The sequence below is a fragment of the Poeciliopsis prolifica genome, unplaced genomic scaffold (genome assembly GCF_027474105.1).
Source record: "Poeciliopsis prolifica strain line A6 unplaced genomic scaffold, Auburn_PproV2 SCAFFOLD029, whole genome shotgun sequence".
NCBI lineage: Eukaryota > Metazoa > Chordata > Actinopteri > Cyprinodontiformes > Poeciliidae > Poeciliopsis > Poeciliopsis prolifica.
The window spans coordinates 6,310,676-6,336,863 of record NW_026562404.1 but is presented as its reverse complement, the minus strand read 5'-3'; the positions used below and the strand labels follow the sequence as shown (position 1 = coordinate 6,336,863).

At 40.0% G+C, this 26,188-nt stretch overlaps 1 protein-coding gene across 12 annotated transcripts in view; it reads left to right on the top strand.

Moving 5' to 3' along the window:
• The window catches only part of LOC129372325 (neuron navigator 1-like), an 83,877-nt gene extending 57,689 nt beyond the window's left edge, over positions 1–26,188 (top strand). For 3 of the 12 annotated variants that reach the window (XM_055049546.1, XM_055049545.1, XM_055049555.1), the window contains 26 exons: positions 5,144–5,282; positions 8,225–8,498; positions 11,166–11,979; positions 12,080–12,601; positions 13,991–14,032; positions 14,647–14,795; positions 14,891–15,073; positions 15,166–15,245; positions 15,456–15,479; positions 15,696–15,773; positions 16,323–16,406; positions 17,796–17,904; positions 17,999–18,120; positions 19,551–19,735; positions 19,826–19,988; positions 20,076–20,274; positions 20,361–20,449; positions 20,543–20,641; positions 20,745–20,916; positions 21,362–21,627; positions 21,723–21,874; positions 21,965–22,036; positions 22,121–22,326; positions 22,434–22,552; positions 22,648–22,836; positions 23,853–26,188. In XM_055049546.1, coding sequence (XP_054905521.1) covers positions 5,144–5,282; positions 8,225–8,498; positions 11,166–11,979; positions 12,080–12,601; positions 13,991–14,032; positions 14,647–14,795; positions 14,891–15,073; positions 15,166–15,245; positions 15,456–15,479; positions 15,696–15,773; positions 16,323–16,406; positions 17,796–17,904; positions 17,999–18,120; positions 19,551–19,735; positions 19,826–19,988; positions 20,076–20,274; positions 20,361–20,449; positions 20,543–20,641; positions 20,745–20,916; positions 21,362–21,627; positions 21,723–21,874; positions 21,965–22,036; positions 22,121–22,326; positions 22,434–22,552; positions 22,648–22,836; positions 23,853–23,948 — 4,627 coding nt within the window. In that variant the 3' untranslated portion in view covers positions 23,949–26,188. The remainder of the gene's footprint in view (positions 1–5,143; positions 5,283–8,224; positions 8,499–11,165; positions 11,980–12,079; positions 12,602–13,990; positions 14,033–14,646; positions 14,796–14,890; positions 15,074–15,165; positions 15,246–15,455; positions 15,480–15,695; positions 15,774–16,322; positions 16,407–17,795; positions 17,905–17,998; positions 18,121–19,550; positions 19,736–19,825; positions 19,989–20,075; positions 20,275–20,360; positions 20,450–20,542; positions 20,642–20,744; positions 20,917–21,361; positions 21,628–21,722; positions 21,875–21,964; positions 22,037–22,120; positions 22,327–22,433; positions 22,553–22,647; positions 22,837–23,852) is intronic. The other 9 variants (XM_055049557.1, XM_055049552.1, XM_055049551.1 and 6 more) reach the window with 7 other exon arrangements.

Sequence of the window (26,188 nt, the reverse complement as noted above, 5' to 3'; positions counted from 1 at the left end):
ACCAAGTCATGCTATATTAGAGTTTTAAAATCTTTTTTTCGTATGGTGATACCTGAAAACTTCATTAGTTATTATTTACTGAGGTGGTGTGAACCACTCTTTTGTGACATTCATTGTCATTAGTAAGTCATTACAGCCTGAGCTATCTGCTTTCAAACCTCTATCACAGATTATTAGATAAAATAGATTTAAATATGTTTACTTGTTTCTAATTGATTTTCGATTGTTCTTTATATGGATTAAAAACCCAGACAGAGACTAACATTTTAAATATCGGGCACAAACTGCAGTCTCTTCTGATATAAAGGGAATTGAAGGGAATCTGAGACTACACAATCTGCTGTTGGAGACCTGGTTGTTTTTCAAGCCCCACACATGATGGGCAAAGATTCTCTCTGCCATGTTTTTTTTTTTTTTTATTATCCCAACTGTATTTTATGAACTGTCTTTCAACACAATAGGAAGGTCAGACACAGTAATGAGCTCTCACAATAGGCAAAAAAAAAAAACCTTCTTGCTTTGAGATTTGAACAATTATCTCGGTTGAACACGGACACTTAATGAATGACGGCTATTCAGCGCAGCAGTAGCCATTTGTCCATTCTCTTAATGGCTGGTGAAGTCAATCGCGTTTGTGTGGGTGTGGCTGGTCGATCTTCTCTGCAGACTGTACGGGAAACAAAGACACATGCTTGTCGTAAAAGGACGATATTTTAAATGTGATCAGTACATGTTTTTTCAGATCCATATTTTAAAATGAAATGAAAAAGAAAATAGGTCAATTGTATCTGAGACAAACATGTTAGGTCTTCATTTAAAGGTGGGGTCATATGTTGCAGGAAAACACTTGTGTGAACCTTTTCCTCACTGTGGCTGTCAGGTGGGCTGATTCATGGTAGCAATAACGTGCAACTCAACCTAATTGACAATTATTGTAACTTAAATCAAATCAACATCGATTTTCCTTTTTCTCACAGAATCACAGTGACACGGTTCCATTTTTTATTGCCCAGATCCTCCCAAGCTGAGTTTTGTTTAACTTATCATACATTCAATGTTCTGAAAATGTGTAGAATAGTACACATTTTTCTATAACCCTTTAGAGTTATCATTTTTATAAGATGTTTTCTTTTTCTTTTTTTTTCCAGGCATTTAAATGAGTTTCTTCGCTTCTTCTGCGTAAGGAAAAAGTCTTAGCCTAATCGACTATAAAAATATGACAGGGAAGTTTCCTAAGCAGCGTTTAAAGCAAAACTCCCTGCTACAAAGTTCATAGTGATGAATGTGGTGCTAACATTATCTGCACAGCTGCGGCAGCAAAATGTGGAAGATGATGTGGACCTGGAACACTTTGTTAATACAGAAAGCAGCTCTTCGCTGAGACATTCGGAGAAAAAAAAAAAAAAGGGGGGGAAAGTGTGCTTCAAAAACAGCCTATTTTTCCAATGCACCTCTTTCTCTTTTATACTTTTCTTTTTATACCCTCTTTGCACGCCACTTCGCCCTCATGTCTGCGTTGTTCATCAGGTTCTTTTAAAACCCAGTTGGTATTTTTATCTCATTTAGTGGAGTACTAAGTAAAGTTAGCTTGCAGCGGCTCCACAATGGCTCCACAATCTGCTCTAAACTCATGGAAGAATTGTATTTTTTATTTTTTTATAAATTTATTCCTCTCCAAGACACTTTGTGTCAAGAGGCTTTGGATCCTCCACAGATAACTTCTAATAAATTGTAATAACATAATTGAGCAGTTGTATTATAAATCACATGGAAAAAAAAAAGCTGTAACAGACACTGATGTCTTTGTTCTTCTTGGCTCTCAGAATCAACCAACTCCAATTCATTTCCCATGTTGCAAAGACTCCTAAAGCAGACATAAAGAAATCTAGATACTTGATTGATTTATTTTTTTTTCACCGTTAGAATAACTTGGCACAATCCTCTTCATTTTTTCCCATCACCTACATGATAAATATATTTGGCAGGTTCTCTTCATAATATCTGACCCCTGACCTTACCTCTGTCTTGTGGGATTCCTGTGTTCACGTCTGTCAGCTTTGTGACATCAAACTCAGCAGAGAAGCCGTTTGATCTGTTTTCCATCAGATGTGAATTATTCAACAAAAAGGCTGCTGGCACTCCCAACCATGCTGGAGAGGCCAATTGCTCTGAGGGCTTTGACAGAATATGGCAAAAAAAAAAAAAAAAAAGATGTGTTGATAGGAAAACACAACTGTTTGTCTCACAGCAGTGAATCTATTTCAGTGAAGTAAAATTGAGCACGTCTCGAAACATGTCAAACCGGCTGGCCATTCACAAATTTGGCACTTACATTAAACAAAACAAATTGTTCCTGGATGTCATTTAGAGAGTGACATGGCTGACAACTGTTATGAAATGCTCACAATGAAGAGTCATTGTTAGATGCTTTGTTTATTAAAGGCACCTTATTGCAGCCAGCTCTACCGCAGTGCAGGAACAGGTACAGATATTGTTTTATTTCCGGTTTTTTTAAATATATATAGTATATCCTTTCCACAACAGTCTAACACCTAACTCTCTGCACCTCTCCTTCTGGAGTGCAGCCGGTTTGTTTGTTAGCAACCAAAGGGTTAGGGTTTGTGGGTGAAGCAGCCTCCCCCTTTTTCCTATGCAAATGAGACTGTCTCGCACTTTAAAAAACCAACTGTGAGCTGTTCTGGATAGCTTTTGTGTTGTATATCAGGATTCTGCGGAAAAGGTGTAAAAACAACAAAATGTTTCAAATTTGTTGATATATCACGTTCCCAACAGCACAACCTACCTTACAAATGCTTTATAAATGAAGTGATAAAAAAAAGAAAAAAAAAGTGAAAAGTGCTTCTTCAGTCTATTTGGTTTCTATTATATGGATGGATGGATGGATGGATGGATGGATGGATGGATGGATGGATGGATGGATGGATGGATGGATGGATGGATGGATGGATGGATGGATTGGATGGATGGATGGATGGAAACATCCTTTATTGTCTTACTGTCCCTTTGTGGGGAACTCCAGCTATATTTCTAGTGCCTTTCCTAAATTCGACCCATTTCTGACCAAAAACGTTAAGATCGCCTTGACAGACTTAAAACATTGTCTGATCTTTTCTGTGTAATATATCCACAGGCTAGACAAGGCCTGCCCGTAGTTCCTCCCCCATCTCCGATCATCCCCAGTCAACTTCCCTCCAGGCCACAGTGTGACCCATTCAGGCACCCAACTGGAAGCCCACAGCGCTTTCTCTCCCTTCTTCCTCCCCTCTGCAGCCGTACTATATATGACCTCATTAAATAAACTCTGTTCCAACTGGATTTACAGTACAGCTTGTCTTCGGTTCTCTAACCAATTGACCCCTGCAAAACACAGTCCCACCCCCTTACTTCCTAAATGTGACCTATTTATTGTAAGCAAGCTCATTTGAATAAACGCTTGTACGTATTACAACAAAGCCACCATCTTTGACCCCTCTCCATTGTCCCCAAAGTCAGTATTTCTAGCTAAGACACATATTTGCTGTTGCATTGGTCCGATTGTTGTATATGACTTTAGAGAGGAAAACTGATTCCTCAATCAAAACTTTATATAAATTGTTGGGTTTTTTGTAAAAAGAAAAACAATATGAATCATAAACTAACCTTAAAAAGGTTCTAGTTCATTATCAGACTCAATTGGCATTGGCAACAGGTCATTATAGGCTCCCAGAAGCTTTAGAATTCTCTCACAAAATGTAAATCTTAACACTTCATATTTCAGTTCAGTTTAAGCTTAGTTTATTTATATGGTTCCAATTAACAAAAGAAGACAGCTCAAAGCACTTTTCAAAGTGCTTTGATTTAATTTATATGCAGAAAATAACCAAAACAATTCAGGTGTATGACAGATTAAGATACAGTTGAATGCATTCCAGTTTGTTCTGGATTATTAAATATTGCAGTCAATTTTACCTTATTATGTTAATCGGTAAGAAATGTATCTAAGGAATCCCAGCAAATGGCATCGAGTCATTGACTTTGCCACAATTTCATCTCCTCATCAAGCAGGTCACACAATGGCTGACACATTGTTTTTATGAACATCGCAATAATCCCACATGTCAAGCCTGCATGGGGAAATGGTTGAAAGACTTTATTTTAACAAGAAGAAACTTCCAAAGCAACCAAAGTCCCAATAACTTGGAGTTAAATGTAAATGTGCTCTGATATTTTTCAATAGATTTTTTTAAGAACATTTGAGCAATTTGACTGAAGCTTAGTTTTCTTACTTTGTTAGAAAATCAACATATGCACATTGTACTAAAATAGCCATATGAAAAAGATCAAATATGCAAAAATAAATAAATAAATTATGGTGCAGTGGTGAGTGACGCATTGTAAGTCAATCCCTAATTATGATTCTGCTTTGGCTCCCAAACTCGCTTGTGTTAGCACAGGGTGCAACACTTCTCTGGCTCCAGATAACAAAAAATATTCCTAATTCCTAATAAAGTCTTTTACTTTTTATTTATCACTATGTATAAACACTCATTGGCTGTCTTTGTAAGACAGTATCCTCAGTATAATCGTTTTTTGAGAAGTGCATTCAAAAAAACGAATGAGCCACAAGATGTGGTTGTGGGTGCATGCATCAGTGTGGGCTCCTCAGTGCTATTTTTGTGAGTGTGGGTTGAGATTTTGTCAATAGCGCTCCAAATTTCAGGCTGCAGATAGTTAATGCAGCATGTAAGCTGGAAATGCAGAGCACTCCACTTTCCAAATGGGGCCTCTGAACACTTAATACCGAGTGAGATATCTGGTATTAAGTATTAATCAATTGAAGGAAGTGGCGTACATGTTTTATTGCTTGTAATTATCATCATTAAGCAATGTATACGGAAAATCAGAAACAATTGTCTCCATTTTATGTCTAGACTGAAGACTGTCAGAAAATGTCAATGCTTAATGTGTATATTTAAGTAAACTCCCCTTTTGTATCTCGTCATCTTGTGAGAATTTCAACGGTGTTACTTCTCCAAAATGTTTCTAAAATGTTTTTTTTGTTCGATTTTTTTTTAAGGTAAACCAACATACAGACATGAATGTTATCTGACTGCTTTCTTTGCCCTTGTTGTTTGTTTCTCAGTTGGGATGAGAGCAGCTCCATAAGCAGTGGCTTGAGCGACGGCTCAGACAACCTGAGCTCTGAAGAGTTCAACACGAGTCCCACTCTCAACTCCCTCCCTACCACTCCTATTGGCTCCCGCAGGAACTCAGCCATGGTGGTAAGAGACACAAACATCTATCTGATAAAGAGCGACAAGCACTCTCCATGTGCGTTTATTTCTGTGTTGATTGAGCTGTTAATCCACTGAGAGGTACCGATTACAAGCTGAGTCCAGTGTAGGGGAAAAAAAAAAGTAAGAATAAGAAAAAGGAGACGCAGCCCATTAAGTAGTCCACACGCCCCCTTAAAATTTCTGACATATTTATTGACTGCATTGTCTGCAGCGATCGATGTTTGCTGCGACAGACGCTCTGCATGACGGGCAGCCACATTTTTCCTCATGGTTCCTTTGTAGGGTGAGTCAGGAGCTGCTACAGGCATCAAGCTCTTATGTCTTACATTTAGTCATTTTTCTTACAAGAGCCTGTTAACTCTGATTAATGAGAAGACTTTAATCAGCGCCGATGGCTTCTTAGAAAACTCAATATGAAGCAGCTGCACAACTTTGCCGCTTTTATTTAAGGGTTCCAAGTTCAGATTTTAGTCAGCTGGTCTAGCATTAAACTTGTGTACATTGCTCTTTTGTTACAATGAAATGTTTCAGCTTGTTAAAAACAAATTACAAATATTAGTCAAAGTACTGTAATTACCAGGGGGGAGCGGGATGGGGTGGAGGACATCAATTAAGTTCTTTCATACAGTGACAGGCTGTTTTAGACGTAGTTTAAAAGTTAAAAATCCAGAAGAAATCTGTGGTGAAAACTTTTTTCTCAGCTTTGTATGGAGTCTGACTATCTGCAGTTAAAAAACCAAAACTGTTTTCTAGATGAAAGTATTGTTTTCTAATGCATAGATGCACAGAGCTCTGGATAACTGTCCTGTTGTCTCCACAAAGTGGAGAATTAAAGAATTTAAGATCCATGTGGCGCTACTTGGACCTAAATACGAGTGTGTGTTTTCTTAGACCGCCTGATTTAGGTCACACCTCCGCAGTGTGGCAAGGCTGACTAACGTGGTGCGATTTCAGAAGCAGAGAGACAGCGATAGACAGAGGGAGGTAGAAGGAGAGAGGATAGCAGTGTAACCATAGCAACCGCAGCACATGGATGCAGGGAGTGTAAGTCTTTGTCCGTTCGCCTGTGTACCAAAGGACAGGTCTAGAGCGCAGCCGTCTGTCCACACACACACACACACACACACACATGCAGGACCATCTGCACTCCTGCAAACGGGCCAACGAGCCGGACGAAACTCAGCGCCTCCCACCACGCCTAGGCACAGGAGTCATGGCAACCATTAGACCCCGCGGCATCATCACCATGGCAACCTTGCATCGCATCATTATGCACCCCACAAAGTCTAATACACATGGCTCCTTGTCTCCTCGACCCAAAGCCATGCGCTGGTCTGTTTGTCCTGTTTTCATTTCCGTCTCTAACATAAAACCTTTTTACGGTCAGCTGTGCGATTTCTCACATTTCGAGAGGTTTGTTGACAACATGCACATGTTACAGCAACTTGTACTTCCACTCCGTCTCTGTATTTGTGCAGTGTTCCTCTCTGTGTCGCTGTCTATCTTTGTGCGTTATTGATATCTTGCTGCTTGTACAGATATGCATCTCACAGCTTCTGCTTCAGTCGTCAGTAAATGTGTTTGAGGAAATGACAGTGTTTAATCATCAAGCTGAACATGCAACACCAGCTCAGGGTTTCCTCTGCCTCTGGTAACATGACTCTGGCTGTGGGTTATGTTGTTTTCATAAAAAAAAAAATAAACAAACAAAGCATTTAGCAATCGGAATCCTGTGAGAATCGCGGGGTGTGTGTGTGAACTGACAGACAAACCCTCTCACACACATTCAGAAACTTTCTGATGAATTGTGTAACTGGTGAACGTTTGCACACACACAAAAGCATAGACAGAAACTTGCCTGACTTCCTCCTCCTTCGTTTTTAGCATTGATGTTCTTCCGTTCTGGATTATGTTCAGACCAGACAAGGCTGTCTGGTTTCTCTACGCAGGACAAAAGTGTTTAACAGTTTCTGTGTTTTACTGTTGTTCATGTCCGGGTATGTGTCTAATGTTTTGTTGCATTGTTTCTCTTGTAGCTGTCTCCCTCCACCACATTTAGATGTGAATAAACAGAAGATGCAAAAGTATTTAGAGTACAAAGTTGACAAGTCACAAAATGTTTTTTTAGCTTGATTTATTTGGATGAGCTGTTCTGTTCAGGAGTCATCAAGATGAGTCAGCTAGTCTGGTTAGGGTTCACGTCTCTTTAAATGGGACACTAAGCCTATAAAGTGTGGTTTATCTTTTTAAAAAACAACTTGAGCCATGTCCACCTTTAAAGACCTGGAGATAAAATGTCTGGGTTACACATCCACATATGTTGCATGTTTTGAACATATTTTGTTTATATTTTGTTCATTTTACACATAAAACGTAAAACGAAAGTCATTTGGTGCGTATTCAGCAGCAGGTTAGGGGTCGCTCTTTCAAAACGCTTCTTGTATTTTAAATTTTAATGAAAGTGCATCCATATCTGCTATTGAGAAAAAAGTCAATTGATGTTATCTCTCTTACGATCTAAAGAAGACATAGGTAGTCATTTTTTATTTGAAGAATACTTTATATTTTTTGTTGAAAACCTCAGTCAATTCTTTTTTTTTTTGTAAATTGGAATGAATTTACTAAAATTCACTGGAACAAAGAACATATATATTGAATCAGTTGAATGGAATGTGGTTCTAGTGGATCAGTTCTTCTTTACATTTTTTCAAAGTATAAAATGAAATACGACCTTCCTCAGTGCCACATACCTTGCCATTTGTGGGTGTGTGAAAACAGTTCAGCAGGACAAAAAACATACTGACAAGTAAAAGCCGAGTGAAGGTCACCAGTAAATATTGTTTTCTTGTTGTGGGATAATGCACATTCCTTTCTCAAACCTTCTTGAGGCAAGTTACCACTATATGCGCCTGTGTTTTGCTCCGTAGATGCGCACAGATGCAGAGAAGAGATCTCTGGTGGAAAGTGGTTTGTCTTGGGACTCCGATGACAGCAAGCCCGGTCGCAAAAGCAAAAGCAGCAGCTCCTTCGATACGGGAAGCTTGAAGTCTGAGTCGGCCAACAAGTGGAAAGGAGAGAAGGGTGAGCTGAAGAAACTGCAGACCATCAGTCAGGGACATGGGCTGAAGAAAGGGAGAAACCCACCTGTGGGAGTCACGTCCCCGATCACACACACCTCTCAGAGTGGCCTCAAAGTAGCAGGTGAGTTCTGGAACAGACACAAATGGTTATGTAAAATATACTGTTGAATTAACTTCGAACAGATGGGCTGATTTCTCCAGCTATCTGTTAATTCTCCTTTCTTTCTGGCTGTCTTGCACCCACGCATTTGCGGACACACTCCCTGTCTTTGTGAGACACATTCACCCACAGCTGCAGCCCACCCTCTGGGCCAGAAAGTGGTGCCATGTATCAAATGCCCATCACCACCCACACCCTTCCTGCCAGCCAAACACACACCAACAGTGCTTTTTTTCCACCCCCCCGCCTTATATCCCCTACAATTCCAGCTCTATTTTTGGTGTTGGTCAAAGTGAATTTTTAACTTTGAAATAAAGACTTTAGGATATGTGTCTCTGCAGTCATCTGAGCTTGTGCCAGCCTTAAAAAGTTTCCCCGCTCACATGCATAATGAATACAATGATGGGGATTGTGCAGCTGCCATCTGTGTGCTGTTTATGAACGCACACGCACACCCTCACCCAGTAGATGAACAAAACAACAGGATACATTAGTAACGATGTTCTGCGCAGTTTGGATGTGCAAACAGCCGTCCCTCTGTGGGACCGTCCTGTGTTTGCGCTGCCAGCTGTTGAATTGAAAGATATGCCAAACAAGTGTGCTGGGCCAGCCTGTGATCTGTGTGTGCCAGGCTTTTATTGTTATTGAATGGGAAACTGCCAACATAGCCATTTATTTTACCCCCTACGTTTCAGACAGTAAATATTGAGAAGATGAGGCCAGATAAAAGCAGATTTTTATGCTCACCAAAAAGAAAAAAAAAAAAAATGCAACTTGCAGAGGTTTGCAAATTTGCCACCATGAAAAAATTAGACTAATGAAAATACTGCACATACTGTACAGTTTATGACTGAGATTTTGTCATTGATTTTAAATGCCTTTATCATTACTGAAGAAATGTCAAACAGAAGGGGAACAAAAGCTAAGATAGTACAAGTTTAGAGTAAGTTAGAGTATGCTTTTCTAGACATTTTCTTCTTTCAGCTAAATATACATCAATAAGAAACTTTCTGTGAAAGTCTCTTTCTGCATATATATAATTTATATATATATATATATATATATATATGAATTACATATAATTTTTTATTATATACAATAAAAAAAGATGTAATTTTTTATTAAAAAGCTGTCATGACCAATAATTCCTGATTAACTCTGTAGCTTTTGCTTTGTCTTCTAGTTTGCTAACCAGATTTCAAACTTGCAGGAATTGGTCATATTATCAGTGCTCAGCTGCTCTGCACGAGCCTGAACACTGCTTGTTGAAAACCCTTCAGATGAATGCAAACTCGTAAAGCAGCTCATTAAGAATCATGGCAAAGTTTGTGGAAGAGGCCAGCAGTATTGTCAGTAGCAGGATTAGATCCGAATGAGGGTGACGGTTTTGAGTGAAAGACAAGTTTAATATATTGTCACAACATAGTCTGTAAACTCTTAAACATTTGAGCTTTCTATGTTGAGTCAGTTTGTTTTCAGATTCACAATGTCGGTGTTGTGAATGTCATAAAGACTCTGACTGGAATACATATGTAACGCCTTTTCTGTCGGGACATGTAGTAATTCAGGGTCTCGTCTGCTTGAGTCATAGTTAGGGTGTCTGTGAATCAACCATCTTTATGCTGAAACTAATACATACCCCCGGATCCGTTTATGCATTTCACTGCAACTAGTGTGTTCCTTCATTCAAATTTTCTTGGAACAAGTCACTTTGTGGTTGCAGAATGGATTTAGTTTATGACTTGACACATAAACCCAATTTTCCCATTTACATTGGAACTCCAGGAGTAATCGCTTCTCAGTGTTATTATCTGAACATGGGGAACTGTGAGTTTGTGTTGGGGTAGAGGGAAAGCTTTTCAAATATGCATATGTGTGAGGGTGTGTGTATGTATGTGTCTTTTGTGGGTTTCTAAATACTTTTAAATAACTCCAGATGTCCACAGGCTGCATGCTGGTGGGCCTCGTGCAGCGGCACTTCTTCGACTTTAACAACTGGTTTATAAACCTCACATAATGACTCCCATTAGATACGAATCATGAGTGTAAGGAGTAAGGACTTTGTGTGGGTGGTGGATACAGTGGAGCCTTCCTGTGTCAAATAGATTATTTTTCTCAGTCACGTCCAAGCAAATCCAATTAATCTGTATGTTGAGAAATGTGAGAAAAGACATCAACATGCCCTTGCTTTTACCTACTTTTTACCAAAGGACTTCTAAAGTATAGATTTTTAAGTTAAACTGAGGTGTTTTTTTTTTTTTTTTTTCCCCATACAAACAAGTTACTTTTCCATCCCATGCTGATCATGTACATCCCAGGACTCCACAGCTGGGACATTTAGAAATGAACTAACTGGAAAGCTCAAACACTTACTGGAAACTGACAACTATTTTAAGTCATCGTGACGGAAAAGAGGAGTAACGGTGTGATAACAATGTGTGTAGCTGTAGTCTGGCCAGCTAGCTAAAGCTCCACTGAAACCAGGAATCAGTTTTATCAGCAGACAGTCAGTCCTTTTAGGGCTTCAGATTAGATATCATGTCCTTTTGTAGAGTGGTTAGTCTCAGTCTTCACACCCAACGTTCTTGATGCTGTTGAAAGTCATCGCTGTTGTTTTTTCAACGGTAGGTCTTGTGAAGTCAGATGGGAAGCCCATGGACAAATCCCGGCTAGCAGTGAAGGCTTCAGGACTTCAGCGTTCTTCCTCTGATGCGGGTAAAGACCATCGAAATGGCACTGGAAGTGGTGAACGGAGAAAACCCCCATCTGGCCTGGTCAGGCCTTCAGCTGGTGGAAGTTTTGGCTTCAAGAAGACCCCCACATCTACCAGCAGCACTGCAAACAATCCCAGTACACCCACTGTTGGGAGTTCAGGCATCAGCTCTGTGCCCAATGGCTTAGCGGCTGTAGGGAAGATTCCAAAAACATCTGGTATTCCCGTTAAACCATGTACAGGTGGTGGAGGACGTAAGACAAGTCTGGATGTTTCAAACAGTGACCAAAGCGGCTTTCTGTCTTCAAATGCCAGAACCTCTCTTCAGTACCGCTCCCTCCCTCGTCCCGCAAAGACAAGCACCCTGACGCTGACCCGGCCGAGCTCAGCTCGCCCAATGAGTACCACCATGGACACTAGCTCTGGGCTAACAAAGCCTTCAACAACCTCACCGCAGGGCTCTAAACTCAAGGAACCCGGCTCAGGACTAAGTTCTGGTAAGACTGGTGGACGTGGAATTCCCAGTCCCAGTCCTGTCAATCAAACTGACAGAGAAAAGGAAAAAGAGAGAGCCAAAGCTAAAGCAGTAGTGTCAGACTCTGAGTGTGGAAATGGGCCTTTGAAGGGCAATACTGCTCAGACCTCTTCAGAGAATGGAGGGAAGCTTCAAGGGCTCAGACCGCCCAGCAGTGTCAAGGGCATGGATCTGTCTTCACCTAATACCCAGAGGTATTCATACTTCTATGCTCCTGTTTATTCATCCATTTTTACATGCACTTTAACCAATCATTATGTAATCGTTGCGACATTATCATTGTTTGTCCATCAGGCTGTCTGGGGTACGAAGTCTGTCAAAGCCTCCTTCCATGGCCCAACTGGATAAGCTGAACTCCAACAGTCTGGACATAGATGTTCAGGATGGTCTCCCTCCAAAGATTCCTCCCTACTCTAAACTCCAAGAACGTTCAAGCTCACCAGGAATGTCAACGAGCCCCTGTCTGACCCCCAGCCCCGCGCCTATACTCAATGTGAACTCCTCAGTTTGCTTCTCTGGCTCCGGCATTGGCCTGGGACCGAGGCAAGTCACTTCTCTCGGTGTAGGAGGGAGTGAAGGCAGTACCTCTCCCTTTCTCTACCCTCGCACATCAGGACTACATCGCAGCTTGGAGTCTCTGCCCTTACAGATGAGTCTTGCTCCAGAACCCCAGGAGAGGGATAAAGATAGGATGAGGGGCCCCTTGGGGAGGAGCACCAACGACTTAGAGTCTCAAGACAAAGACCGGGAAGTGGACAGAGATCCTCCTTCCAGCTGGAGCTCTGAGAGGAAAGCTTCAATCACACTCAAAGACAGGTCAGTTAACTCCTGCTGAAATGTAATCAGTAAATTTGTCATATACTGTCTTAACTTCAAAAAGACTTAATTAAAAAAAGCGGTAATCTAGCCCCACCTTGTGGTCAGTTATGGAAGTGATAGACAAATGACTTCTAAATCTTCAAACTTTATTTTCAAACATCCAAATCACATTTCTAGATGATGTTGCGATCCAATGAATAAACAGATCCCCTTTTTTAACTATTAAACTGGTTTAGTATAGTAGACAAGATAACTGACCCTTGAGATGCACAATTGTTTTATTGAGAGCCTAATGTTTTAAAATAAAATATAATTAGACATTTTAACAGAAACATGATTGACTAACAGGTCTTTTTTTTGCCCTAAGATAGATAGATAGATAGATAGATAGATAGATAGATAGATAGATAGATAGATAGATAGATAGATAGATAGATAGATAGATAGATAGATAGATAGATAGATAGATAGATAGATAGATAGATAGATAGATAGATAGATAGATAGATAGAAATTAAAGTTCAAACTGTGGTAAAACTTACAGACAATAATCAGTTACAATTTGTAGCAACCTACCCTTTTACTATGAACGTTAGTGTAAAATGTACACTGACACCAGATTGTTGGGAAAGTCAAGAATTGTTTGATCAAATCCACTAATTATACAATTTCCCACATTAACAAGTCCAGTTATATAAACGTTTGCTTTTTCTGTGTCACGGTCTAAATGGACTAAACATTGGATCTAGAGTCTATACTTTGAAACGGGCTGATTTAGGATCTTGTAGAGTATAACTTTAACCACAGGAAATTCAAATGTTCCCACTCACAAATTAAGCAGACAAATGGCTAGATTTGTTTACTGTTCATGTAGATGTGGATGTGAAACTGTGGCCACTGCAAAACACTAGCAAGTTTTTATACCTGCAGCTCTTAAGAACATGGCAACTTGAATTTGAAAATGAATTTTGAAAATGGCTTTTTGTTGCTAATCCATAGTGTTTTTTGGTCAAAAGGTGCCTAAATATTAGTCAATTGTATTTATTGTTTTTATTTTATTTATTTTTAATTGCCACAGAGTATTTACTTATTTATTATTTGCATTCGGATTAGTATTAACTGTGGAAACTATTGACGTTTTTAAATTAAAAGCTCTAAAAACAAGCAAAGTTAACCTGTTACGCACATGTACTCGTTAATGAGCTGCTGAGATGTTATTACCACAGGCCTGTTATCAGTGCTGTACCAGCAGCTCTGATTGTAGTCATAATTACTGGCTGCCACAAGCTGCCTGCCAGTCGTATTTCGCCTCTTTGTGCCTGTTCCTGAGAGTTTAATAAGTCCCTGCACTCGTGCTCGCGTAACGACTTTCTTTCATTTCCACAGTTCCCAGAGAGACAGGAACACACTGCCAAAGAAAGGTTTAAGGTATGTGAGGTCAAGTACAGAGTTATTCTTTTAAATCCACAGCTTGGTTTATCCCTGTATTCGGGATCAATGCAGACTGTGGTACGGGCTACTGCATCACTCACGATGCTGTTGTGGGTGTTTGGAACCATGGCTTTGTGTGGCTGTGCTGCTTTGCAATTAGACAACCAAAATAATTAATTGCACCAGTGCGTCTTCCATCTTGAGTGTAATATTTAATATCTGAAAATGTTTTTTATTAAACATTGATTTTTCCATAAATGGGTAGGGTGATTCTTGTAGCCATTTCTTAAACTATTTCTTATTATTCTGATTTGAACCGTGATTAACGCAGTTGTCCCTCTGTGTCACATGATATGATAAACAGTTGTTCCTGAATTTGCAGTCTCCCTCCCTCAATAAATGCACAATTACAGGTTGACTTTCCCTGAAAAAAAAAAAAAAAAAAAGATATATATATATATATATATATATATATATATATATATATATATATATATATATATATATATATATATATATATATATATATATATATATATAACAAATCATTTTTAAGCTCCAAACCTTCTTTATTAGTTTGGGATGACTAACTTTTTCTACTCTCTTTTTAGTTTCAGTGGACCCTCTCAGTCTGAGGAGGAAGCAAAAGAGAAAGGAGAGAAGAGACACTCGCATACTGTCCTCAGTATGACGGACTCTCTCACCCTCCCACTGCTGTCCTCACCCACCTCCCTGCCCCGCACCTCGAAGTCCAGTATGGGTCTGTTTCAAATACCAGCTAACCATTTGCACCACTTTGCAAGAATTCCACGTTATTTTGACTAATATTTTTCAATATCTCGGCTGTCACAACAGTGCCCAGCCCCATAGGCGGACCCAACAGGATGACCCGGTCCAACAGCATCCCAACACATGACGCCTCCATGGAGCTTTATAGTGCGTCGCCACTGGGCAGCACCATGTCCCTGTCCGAACGTCCGCGCAGCATGGGGATGGTTCGCTCTGGATCCTTCAGGGACAGAGAGCCCAATGATGAAGGTGAAACACTAGATTACTTTTGCGGTTTATTTATCAATGTAATCTACATGCAGCATTTCCTTAACTTTGTCTCTCTTAACTTTGTTTCCCAGTTCATGGGTCCGTTCTCTCCCTGGCCTCAAACGCCTCATCGAGCTACTCTTCGGTGAGTGTGGGCAGCGTGCAGAACCAGGTAGATACAGATCAGTCTTTTTGGTATCACTGTGGATTTGGAAGGTGGAGGGAGTTATGCTTTTTTTTTCTTGCTTCATGCTTTAAACAGCGCACACCTGAGATAATGATCAGTACCTTATTAGTCTCCTATGCTTTCCTTTCCTCTCCACTTCTCTCCTCCCCCCTCTGTCCTCTCTAACTTCCTGACTTTGATTCTCTCCTTCCCGAGGCTGAGGAAAGGATTCAGGGAGAGGTGAGTGTTTTCTTCACAGCCTAGTCACTCCTGCTCTCTCATCTCCTTTTTTTTCCCCCTTTCATCCATCAATCACCATCCTTGTCATTTTTGAGTAAAACAAGTTGCCTCATCATCCTTTGGTCACCATCTTTTCACTTATTGAGTAATATAAGACACTCTTAAAATGATGCTTTAAATCATATAATTTAACATGTATGTTTTTTTTCAACACAGCAAATCCGCATGTTAAGGAGAGAGCTGGAGTCATCGCAGGAGAAGGTTTCCAATCTGACCACACAGCTAACAGCGAATGTATGTATCAAGTCTTTATACGTCTGTCACATCATTTTCTAGCAAAAAAAAAAACATTTTTTTTTTCTCTGACATTTGGTAACTGGTTCATTCTCCGTGATAAGCTACAGTTACACCTCTTTATCGTTCCATTTTTTTCACCCAAATATTCTCACTAATACATTTAAAAACTAAGAACCAAGAACTAAGACCAGAGAACATATCCACTGTTTTTGTCATCTCTTTTGAAGTTGAGTAGTAAAATCCCCTTTTTTTTACTAGCCTTGTGTTACAGAGAAGATAATTTTCTCTCCTTTGCTAGACCATAAAGGGAGAGATTAGAAAAGAGGTGGATATTGCAAAATGGCCTCCTGTTCAACCTTTGTGTCCTTTAGCAAGTCAAAGGAAAGTAATCTAGCTGAATCTATTCCTCTTTGGTAGTGAAAATGTCTAAGTCATGTTCTGCTATTTTAACCTAAAAATGAACAATGTACAAATATCCTCTCTGTGACAACTCCTTAAAAATGTAAAAAAAAAAAAGCTTTATTATTTTTCATCTTTTGTGAACAGGCAAACCTAGTGGCTGCCTTTGAGCAAAGCCTGGCAATGATGACAGCTCGGTTGCAGAGTCTGTCGATAAGCCACGAACAAAAGGTACCGTTCCAGCTGCACTTTCAAAGTCAAACACACACAAAACAGATTCCATCCAGATTCCAACACCACCCTTATCTAAAGAGCAGTGAGCTTAACAAGCCGAAGCTCCATGAGGCGACTTTGATCACAGCCTGCGGCAGGAGCTAAATGTGGATTAGAGGCCGGGCAAACAGGACCAAATAGTATGGAAGAAAGATGTGGAAAAGGAATAAAAAACTTTTTACGTTGAACTGACAAGCATGCATGTGCACCTGCAGCTCCACCCTTTCACTCTTGTGTCTAGTTTCGGTGTAAAGAACTCGCCACTGCCTCAGGCTGTGTTTGATATAAGGGCATGCATGAGGAGTCTCTCGGAGATCATCACGCCTTGCTGCTTTTTCTGAAAGTCCGGTCTGCACCGGACCAGAAAAGTCTTTGTTGTAAGTGCCAGTGCAGTGACCTGTGCAGATCAGCCTGGAGCTCAGCACCGTCTAACCTTGAGATGGGCCGGGTGGCTCCACCGGGAGCTAAGAGCTATCAGCTTTAGAAGAAAATAAGCAGAGCAGAAACACTCAGTTCATCTGGAGTCTCTGACTTATTACTGAAACTTTTGGGGAAGATTACACACAGTCTCATCATGGTAGCCTGACTTTTTTCAGTGTCAAAGTGAGCATTGCTTACTTTGGCATGTTAAACTACCTCTCTGAATTTAAGCAACAGAAGTCGCACCTTGCAAAATGTAAAAAAAAAAAAAAAAACTGAGAAATCAGTTGGACCAAATATAACTAATGAGTAACATTAAAATATTTAATATATGTAAATATTTTGTATAATGAGTACCAAAAAAACCCCCCATAAAATTAAATATAAGAAACATACATCACATTTCCCAAGAAAGAATTTAGTACTTAGGTGGATTCTTGAAAATTGTACCTGTATTTTCTCATCTTTCAAAAGCTACATATCTCCAATGCAATTTTGAAAAGTTTGAGGTTATGATTCCTTCCAGTGAAGGAGAATGGGGAATCTTCCGAAGAAGTAAAGACCATGATGATAGTAGACTCACTTCTACAAATATATGAAATTCATGTGTTTTTAATTTTCCAACTGAGAATCTCGAGGGAGACTACATTAGATTCTACGAGGTTGATTGTTTTTTTTTTTTTTTATGAAAATGTTTAAATTAAAGTTTTTCCAGTGCTTCATCGTAGCTCCACTGATTTGGCGCTTTGTCATTCAGAACACAGACAAAACAAAAATCTGTTGGTGTCTGACTCTTGCACATTCAGACAACTTTGTCAATCCTCATTAGTAATTTATTCATAGTCCACAATTTAATATACTCACCTCTAACATGCATCCACTAACCAAGATTGTAAATTAATTTTGTCCGATGAAATATCTGCGCAGGACTCAGAGCTGTCGGAGCTGCGGGAGACTATCGAATCCCTGAAGACCAGGAATGAAGAAGCACAGGCCGTCATCCACGGAGCCTTAAACAACCAAGATGGCACGAAAGGTTTGTAGATCAAGCAGGCAGTCACTCCATGCATGCATTTCTCCCTCCTCCTCCTCAAACTTCTGTGACTAATTTGAAGCTTCCGTTCTTTCAGACCTCCGCATGCGACGTCAGAACTCATGTGAGAGCATCTCCAGTCTGAACAGCTTGACCAGCATGTCGAGTGTGGGCAGCTTGAAAGATCAAGACGCAAAGAAGAAGAAAAAGAAAAGCTGGGTAAGAATGAGTGGGACTCTAAAAGTGTTTTTTTTTTTTTTTTTTGTAATGTCACAGCTTGTTTTATTTTTTTGGGTGAACTTCATCCTCTACAGAAAAAAAAAAAAGCAGCATGGCTGATGTATGACCACTGTCTCCCTCCTTTGTGTTGTGTTATTTGGCTGTTTCAGGTTTTTGAGGTAAGTGTCGTCACTGCGTAATCATACAAATCCAATAATTTCCATCCACACAGCATGATGGGTCATCTGAACTACAGTCCTTTCACCTCTGCTGATTGACTTGCTGCTCTGCTGATTAATGCTGCCCTATCTTCAACTGTTTCATGAAATCGATGGCTGTGAATCAGTCATGAGAGGCAAGCAGCAGACATGATGTGCCATTGAAATAATTAACCACTGCTCAGTTGTCTGTCATTAGATGTGCTTAAGTGTGTTTCTCCTCATTTACGTGATTAACTTGTATCGTATTCTTCAGAATAAATGTGAGAAGTTAGTAATTTGATCAACATGAAAATTATCTTTAGTCACTCAGCAGTTTGATTGTAAAATTAAGTAAAAAATCGGAGGGAGTAGTTTGTCATTTTAGAGAAATGGGTTTTCTTTTGAATTTATTTGTCACTCAAAGCAGTTAATTAATCAATTCAATCCATTTTCTGTTTTATAATTAAAAGTGTAAAAAAATACAGTATCTGTTTGAGAACTTGACGCTGTGCTATGACTGTGAATTGCCAATTGTCCTTATTCAAATATTTCCACAGATTTTCTTTGTATTAGATTATTTCTTTCAAAAAAAAAATAAATAATTTGATTACTGGCACTTTTTAAACCAGTGGCACACACAATCCTGTGCAATCAAGCATATTCTTGTGGTGTTTGAAAACATAGAATATATTGAAAAACTTGATCAACTTTGTTCGTAATGTATAATAATAACAGGTCATTACGCAACACAACCAGCAAATTCTATAGTTTTGTCCCATTTTCAAGTGAAAGTTGTTTAAACACATTTGAACTTTCTAAACGGAAGTTTGAAATTCTATTAACATGACTTATAAGGTAATCAAGACATTATTTTATGAATGTTTACTGCCCCCTACTGTTTCCCCCGAAACACATACAATCACACAACTATTAAAAAACTAAGAAGTTAACAAATTGAAAATACAAGCACAACTGAGTTTGGAAACTTTACTAACTGTTCTTTTTTTAACTCAAGATTTTTTTCTAGAAAAAAAATATATAAATATATATTTCTAAATATAGATAAGGCCAGTGGAAAAATAATAATGTGGGGTTTCCCACTGCAGCATCAGAAAAATGACAAACTTTTCCCTTAATGTGAGGCATGTCTGTATTTATTTAACTCTTATCTATTAAATGACGTTTCCTGTCTGATTGACTTTCTGTGTCTGCTTTCATGTGTCTGTGCAGCTGAGGAGCTCCTTCAACAAGGCTTTCAGTATCAAAAAAGGCTCCAAAACCTACTCAGACATCGAGGAAATCGCCACCCCAGACTCCTCAGCTCCCAACTCGCCAAAGATGATTCATGAGGGAGGAGAAGTGGGTGAGGACCTGCCTTCATCCCTGAAAATGTCAGCATCTGCTACGTCTTCCATGTAAGCAGACAAACGGGTTTAAAACAATAAAAAAAATTTAAAATGCCTCTTCGGGTTTCTGGTTATGATGTTTCTCTGGTTATTTTGTAGGATCATGGAAACAGTAGAAGAGGGAGACAATGGTGAAAAAGCGGTATCAGAATTACGATCTGAACTCTGGGAGAAAGAGAGGAAGCTGACAGATATCCGTCTGGAGGCTTTAAGTTCTGCCCATCAGCTGGAGCAGCTCCGAGAAGCCATGAACAACATGCAGGTTCGTGTTCTATACACCCATAAATTCTGCTGCTTGCATTTTTTTTTGTACGGTTTGAATTTAAAACTTAATCTATTTGTGCTCTAGTCCACTGTGGACAACCTGAAGGCAGAAAACGACCACTTAAAAACAGGAAGTCAGCTGCCTCTCTCCGGCCCGGGTCCCACCTCCTCCACCTCTCAGCCGTCAGGGCTGGCATCTCTCCTGGGGCCTTCTGGGAATCCGCCAATGAGCATGTCCCTCACCAAGTCCTTCAGCCTAAGCTTAAATGATTGTAAAGCTCCAGGTAAAGTATGAAAGAAACCCCAGTGGACATTTAGCTCTTGCAATTTTGTTGATAATTTAATATAATTGTTTGCTTCTTTCTTTCAGAAGTGTCTTCTTGTGACTTGCTAAGTACATTGTCTCAGCATGAAGAGGTCTGCGCAAAAGTCCTGGTTCGCACCGGAGATCAAATGGAGGTAAATTCATAAAAACCCTTCCAAGAGCAACAAACACAGATATTATTGTGGGTTTTATTTCAGAGCAATCTGTGCACTCTTCCGCGTCTGCAGGACAGGAAACAGCTGCAGGAATTCTGCCTGGGCTCAGTGACAATCAGCCAACGAACTGACTGGACCTGCCTTGACTCCCTCATTGCTAAGACCTTTCAAGTCAGTCAAATTTATTATTTTTTGCTCGACATTCAACCAAGGGTTTCGCTCTAAATGATGCAACTCAGCATTAATAGTGACATTCTTTTCTTTTATTGTTCAGGACTACTTGAGTCAAGTGGACCCGACAGGAAGCCTGGGTTTGACCTGCGACTCTGTGCACATGTACCAGCTGAACCAAGGAGTGCAGAGGACAGTGGGGGGGGACAGGCCTCAGGTCTTGCCCCATCAATGCCTTGGCAGTGGCCCAGTTCAAATTTTTGCAACCTTGAAAGGTGAGCAGTACATGTTTTGATTGATTTCATTTGATGTTTTTTTTTTTAAATATTGACAAAGACAATTTAAAAATAATTATAATGGCTCACTCCAGGGCTGAAGCAGCTGATTGGTTTAATTGTGATTAAATATATCAGAAATATATATTTTTGGCTTCAGATGTATCCTTCGCTACAAATAATCAAAAGAAACTCTATCCCAGCATTTGAAACAATGAAATGTTTATTTACATATTTTAGAAACGGTTGAATTGTATGTTTTATGCATTCTTGGTGTCGTATAAAATAAGTTTAAGTGGATAAATGAAAAATCTACAGAATGTGGCAATTCTTTTAGCGTCAGAATAATCCTCATTTTATTTTACTGGAGTAATCCACAATTGCTGCCATTCACCATTTCAATCAGTTTTATGGTAAATGTAAAAACGTTTACATTCTTTCCCAGGTCTCAGAGAAAAAAGTGTTGATTCGCTGGTGTTTGAGACTCTGATACCGAAGCCCATGATGCTGCACTACATCAGCCTGCTAATGAAGCACAGACGCCTAGTCCTGTCTGGACCCAGCGGGACAGGAAAGACATATCTGGCCCAGCATCTGGCCCACTACCTCCTGCAGCGCAGCCAGATTGACACGTCGGACAGCGACCATGAGTCATGTGTGTTGGGTCGCTGTGCTGCTGTCACCTTCAACATGCACCGGCAGTCACCGAAGGTAAAACACAACGGCTGCTCTTGCCGAAAAATACACACGTCAGCTTGTTGTTATCGTCTTACTTGAGAAAAGTCCATATTTCCTCCCATTTTCAGGATTTGCAGTTGTATCTGGCAAATCTGGCAAATCAGATTGACAGAGAGAGTGGAGGAGAGGTGCCATTGGTTGTTATCATAGATGATATTAGCGATTCAGCCGCCATCACTGAGCTCGTCAACGGAGCCCTCACTTGCAAGTATCACAAATGGTAGGGGCTCGGTTTATTGGATGTAGGACGTTACCAAAGAGTGACGCTGTTTGCTAAAAGTTAAACTTCTCATCTCGGATTGTGTTTTAGTCCTTACATTATCGGAACAACCAATCAACCTGTGAGGATGACGTCTAATCATGGCCTGCACCTTAGCTTCAGGTGAGCACGTGAAATTCATGATATCACCTCTTGATTTCTGACACCATGGGTTGCAAAATAAGCGTGTTTTAAAAATTGCAATAGAATGGTTACATTCTCCAATAATGTGGAGCCGGCCAATGGGTTCCTGCTGAGGTATTTGCACCGTAAAGCCGTGGAGACCCACCAGGAGGAGGAGCGTGACCCAACGCACCGCCAGACCCTTCTACGTGTCCTCGACTGGATCCCTCAGCTCTGGTACCACCTGCACGCCTTCTTGGAGAAACACAGCACCTCAGACTTTCTCATAGGTGAGACATGGTGTTTTCTGGGTAAACCGGACCTGGTTTTGGGGAAGTTTTGTGGTTTTATTGAGAAGGATAAGCAGGGATTTAACTAGACGTATTGCCTCCTGCAGGTCCCTGCTTCTTCCTGTCATGCCCAGTGTCAGTAGCAGAGTTCAGGCAATGGTTCATTGACCTGTGGAACCATTCCATCATACCGTACCTCCAAGAGGGAGCCAAAGACGGCATCAAGGTGAGCAAACACAGACTTCCCTAGTGTAAAACTTGCTGTATATATGTCTAAAAATGCAATTCCTGTAACAGTCTGTCCTCGGTCTGTTCTCCAAGGTGCATGGTCAGAAAGCAGTGTGGGAGGACCCAGTGGAGTGGGTGAGAGGCACTCTGCCATGGCCAAATGCACAGCAGGACCAGGCCAGGCTCTTTCACCTCCCTCCTCCCAGCATCGGGCTGCCCAGTGAGGAGAAGAAGCCCCCCAAAGATACACCTCCACCCACCACACTGGAGTCAGACCCTCTGGTGGGTTAACAGTCCTTACTACTGGTGTAATTACAAATTTATTATTTTAGAGACAGCTAAGCCCAAAGGTCTTGTAACTTTAGCAGTTTTGGATTCATAAGTTTAACCTAACCTTGAAGATGGGCATCTCACAAAATATGACCATGTAACAGCAAAATAAGATATAGAAAAAAATAAGTATGGTTTTATTTACGTTTTATGAAAAATGGCATGTCAAAAATTACATAAAAATGAGTACAAATAAATGATTTATTCTCACAGCCAAAGCTTGCTATTACTTCCCGTCAGTAGAAACAAATCAGTAAAATGAATATAAAATTAAAACCTCATTATAATGAATAAATCTGCCGGTGGAATGAATTATTTGTAATCTGGGTAGTGATCTGCAGGTCAAATACTGAAAAACTAGGATTTTTTTTTTCTTTTTTCTGGTTTATTGAATGCATCAAAACTAAGAATTCCTACTATTGTACATCAATAAATCAATTTAGATTAGATTAGATTAGAGTGGGATGTTACTGAAGTTGATGATGGAAGCAAATGACCCAGTCAACGTAGCAACATAGCCTTTTAAAGTATGACCTGGGATGATCTTGTCCCTTCATCAAACCTTTGACCTTTCTAACAAATAACCTTCAGCAAAAAATGAAAACGTTCTTTAAAAATAATCTGAGTAAATTATTTGCATCCACTGTGGTTGCTTTAAAGAATAGAAAGTTCAATGTGGCTTGAAGAAAGTGTGAGAACAGTTGCACACTTTCTCACAGCTTGTACATTAATTGAAGGTGCTTCACAATTATCTTTTCACAAAACCCTTAACCAAACTGGCTAGTCAGTGTAGGAAGGCCCCAGGCAAAATTCCTTATAGATACAGACAAGGAACTAACAAGTCATATGTCCTAGTCAAATACTTAAATATTTCAAGATGAATTTTACAGATGCAAAAGTAAATTCTGTAATACGTTGACTGACGCTTTGATTTTCTCAACCTGCCTCTGCCTCCTCGTGTCTCCCAGATGGCCATGTTGCTGAAGCTCCAGGAGTCTGCTAACTATATCGAGTCTCCAGAGAGAGAAGGCTGCCTGGATCCCAGTCTGCAGACTACACTCTGAGCCGATGGGAGCAGGGATCAAAGGAGAGTTTACAGGACTCTGGAGTGAATATTATCGTGTGCTCAGTGAGCAGCTTCAAAGCTAACTGTAAAGAGGGGGGATATGAACTAAGGGTTTTCTCTGCCCTGCTTCCGAGGGACCGGGAATACAAACTGATGTCGGAAAGAAAATGCGATGATCAGACATGGTTCTTCCTCTTGCCTCGGTGTCCCAGATTGGGTTTTTGTTTTATCTGCAAGTGCATGGTGAAAGGAAATGTTATGATGCAAAATATGACCTGTAATCCTAACCATCAAGACTCATTCGTTCCCTTTTTATTCTCTTGAAACGACCGTTGTTGTTTTGCTTTTTAACAGCTACTGGTGCTCACAGGTTTTCGTTGAAGGCAGGCACTTCATTTCAGCCGACTGTGTTAGCGGCTCCCCCGCGTGAGTTGGACCATCACTGGACATAAGGCCAAAATGCACTTTATTTTCTACTTGTGAAAATGGGACTTGAGAGAGAGCTTTGTCAGTGAATGTGGTGAAAGAGGGGTTGCTGGTATAGCCAAAAAGTGCAGTTCATGGATAAATCCTGCAGATGGCAGCCTCTGCCAGGTCCTGCCTCGTTGATGTACTTTGTCCTTGCAAAGTACATCATGCATTTATGAACATAGCCTTGAATGTTTCTCTTGTTTTTTATTTCAATTAGATTTTTTATTTTGTTTTGTTTTTTTAAAAAATAATTTTCTCGCTTACTGTTGATCAGTTTGCCAAGCTGTGGAGATGAAAGAGGAACCTGCATGGATGACTAACGACATGACTCTTCAAATAATCAGTGGCTTAAAGTTGGCAAATTCATAACAGCAGAAATGAAACACAGACAATAATAGCTTGTTGATCAAGTTTACAGTCTCTGCATATGCTTGCGTGCAGTATGTTCTCTTATTTAGATCACTGTAAAAACACCGAGCTGTGTTGAAAAAGAAAAAGAAAAAAGCAGCTTAAGAGCCCGATTTTGTAGGATTTTGTACTCGAGTCACCAAAATCCATCGCCTCACCTCCTTTCTGAACAGACGACACACATTTAAAAATGAGAACTGGTGAAGGAAAGGTACATTGTGTTTGTTCACATATAATTTTGCGAGAGGAAGTGGAGAGCAGCTCTTAAAAAAAGCAACGCATAAATAGTTTCTTTCCTCTTTTCATTTGTTCTTTATATCATGAGATTTTATCCGAACTCGAAAAGAAGTCTCCACACGCATTAAGTTATGAGAATTAAGTTTGAAGCTTTTTGTAATATTTTTTTTTCTTTGCACAAATTATGTTAGAAATTAGTATGTAACAGTATTTATTGCTCATATCTTGACTGTTGTGAGATAAAGGACGGTGGTGGAGGAGAAGGAAAGTGCTGGTAATGGAGAACTATGTGCACCCCACCTCAACCCTGACGTACCTCAGACTGCCATATTCGGTCAACGTTCCTCTGCTTCCCTTCGAAGGTGTAAAAGCAAAGACGCGATGCCTAAGTCTATGTGTGCCTGAAATACAGTTCGGCCTAACGCTGCTCTCAAGCTGCTTGCTACCACCAGGAGGCCTCGGTTTGGAGGGAACGTCCTCTGAGCCACTCTGATGTCACTTTAAAACGGTGACCTGATGTTTGGGTGCTTAGTGGCTTATTGATCTAGTGGATGAGCTGTTAGTGAACATGATAGGTATCAGCATATGAGAATGTGTATCACCACTGGGCTATTTGTGTGCAATTTGACACAGTTTGACCCCAGAGACTGAGAGACTTGTGGCAAGTGGTGAAATGTGAGAATATTCCTATCATCCATTGGACCTACCGCAATTGAACCGTATCATAGCAAAGAGTTTTGAAAACTGGAAATCTTCCTTTCTTTCTTTTTTGCCTTTTTTTTAAACAACAGAAACATGTTTGTCTTTTTGTTTTTCTTAGAATATTTGTAAAGTTTTCTCTTTTGTATATGAATGACATCACTGTTGTGAACACTGTACATAGTCACTGCATCTGCGACAGCAATCATTGAACCGAAGAGAGATCAAAGAAGAACTTTGCCTGTTGATGCAGAAAATGAGCATCCTGTTTTGTTTTGTTTTTTGTCTTCCTCCTGCAGGAAGGAGCACTTGGATTAAAAGCGGACTTCATGAAATGTCATGTCTCTATAGTCACATCAGATTCCATATGTCTATCTTTAAGCACTGGACATAATAAAATCATGTCATTTTTCACACCCTTCA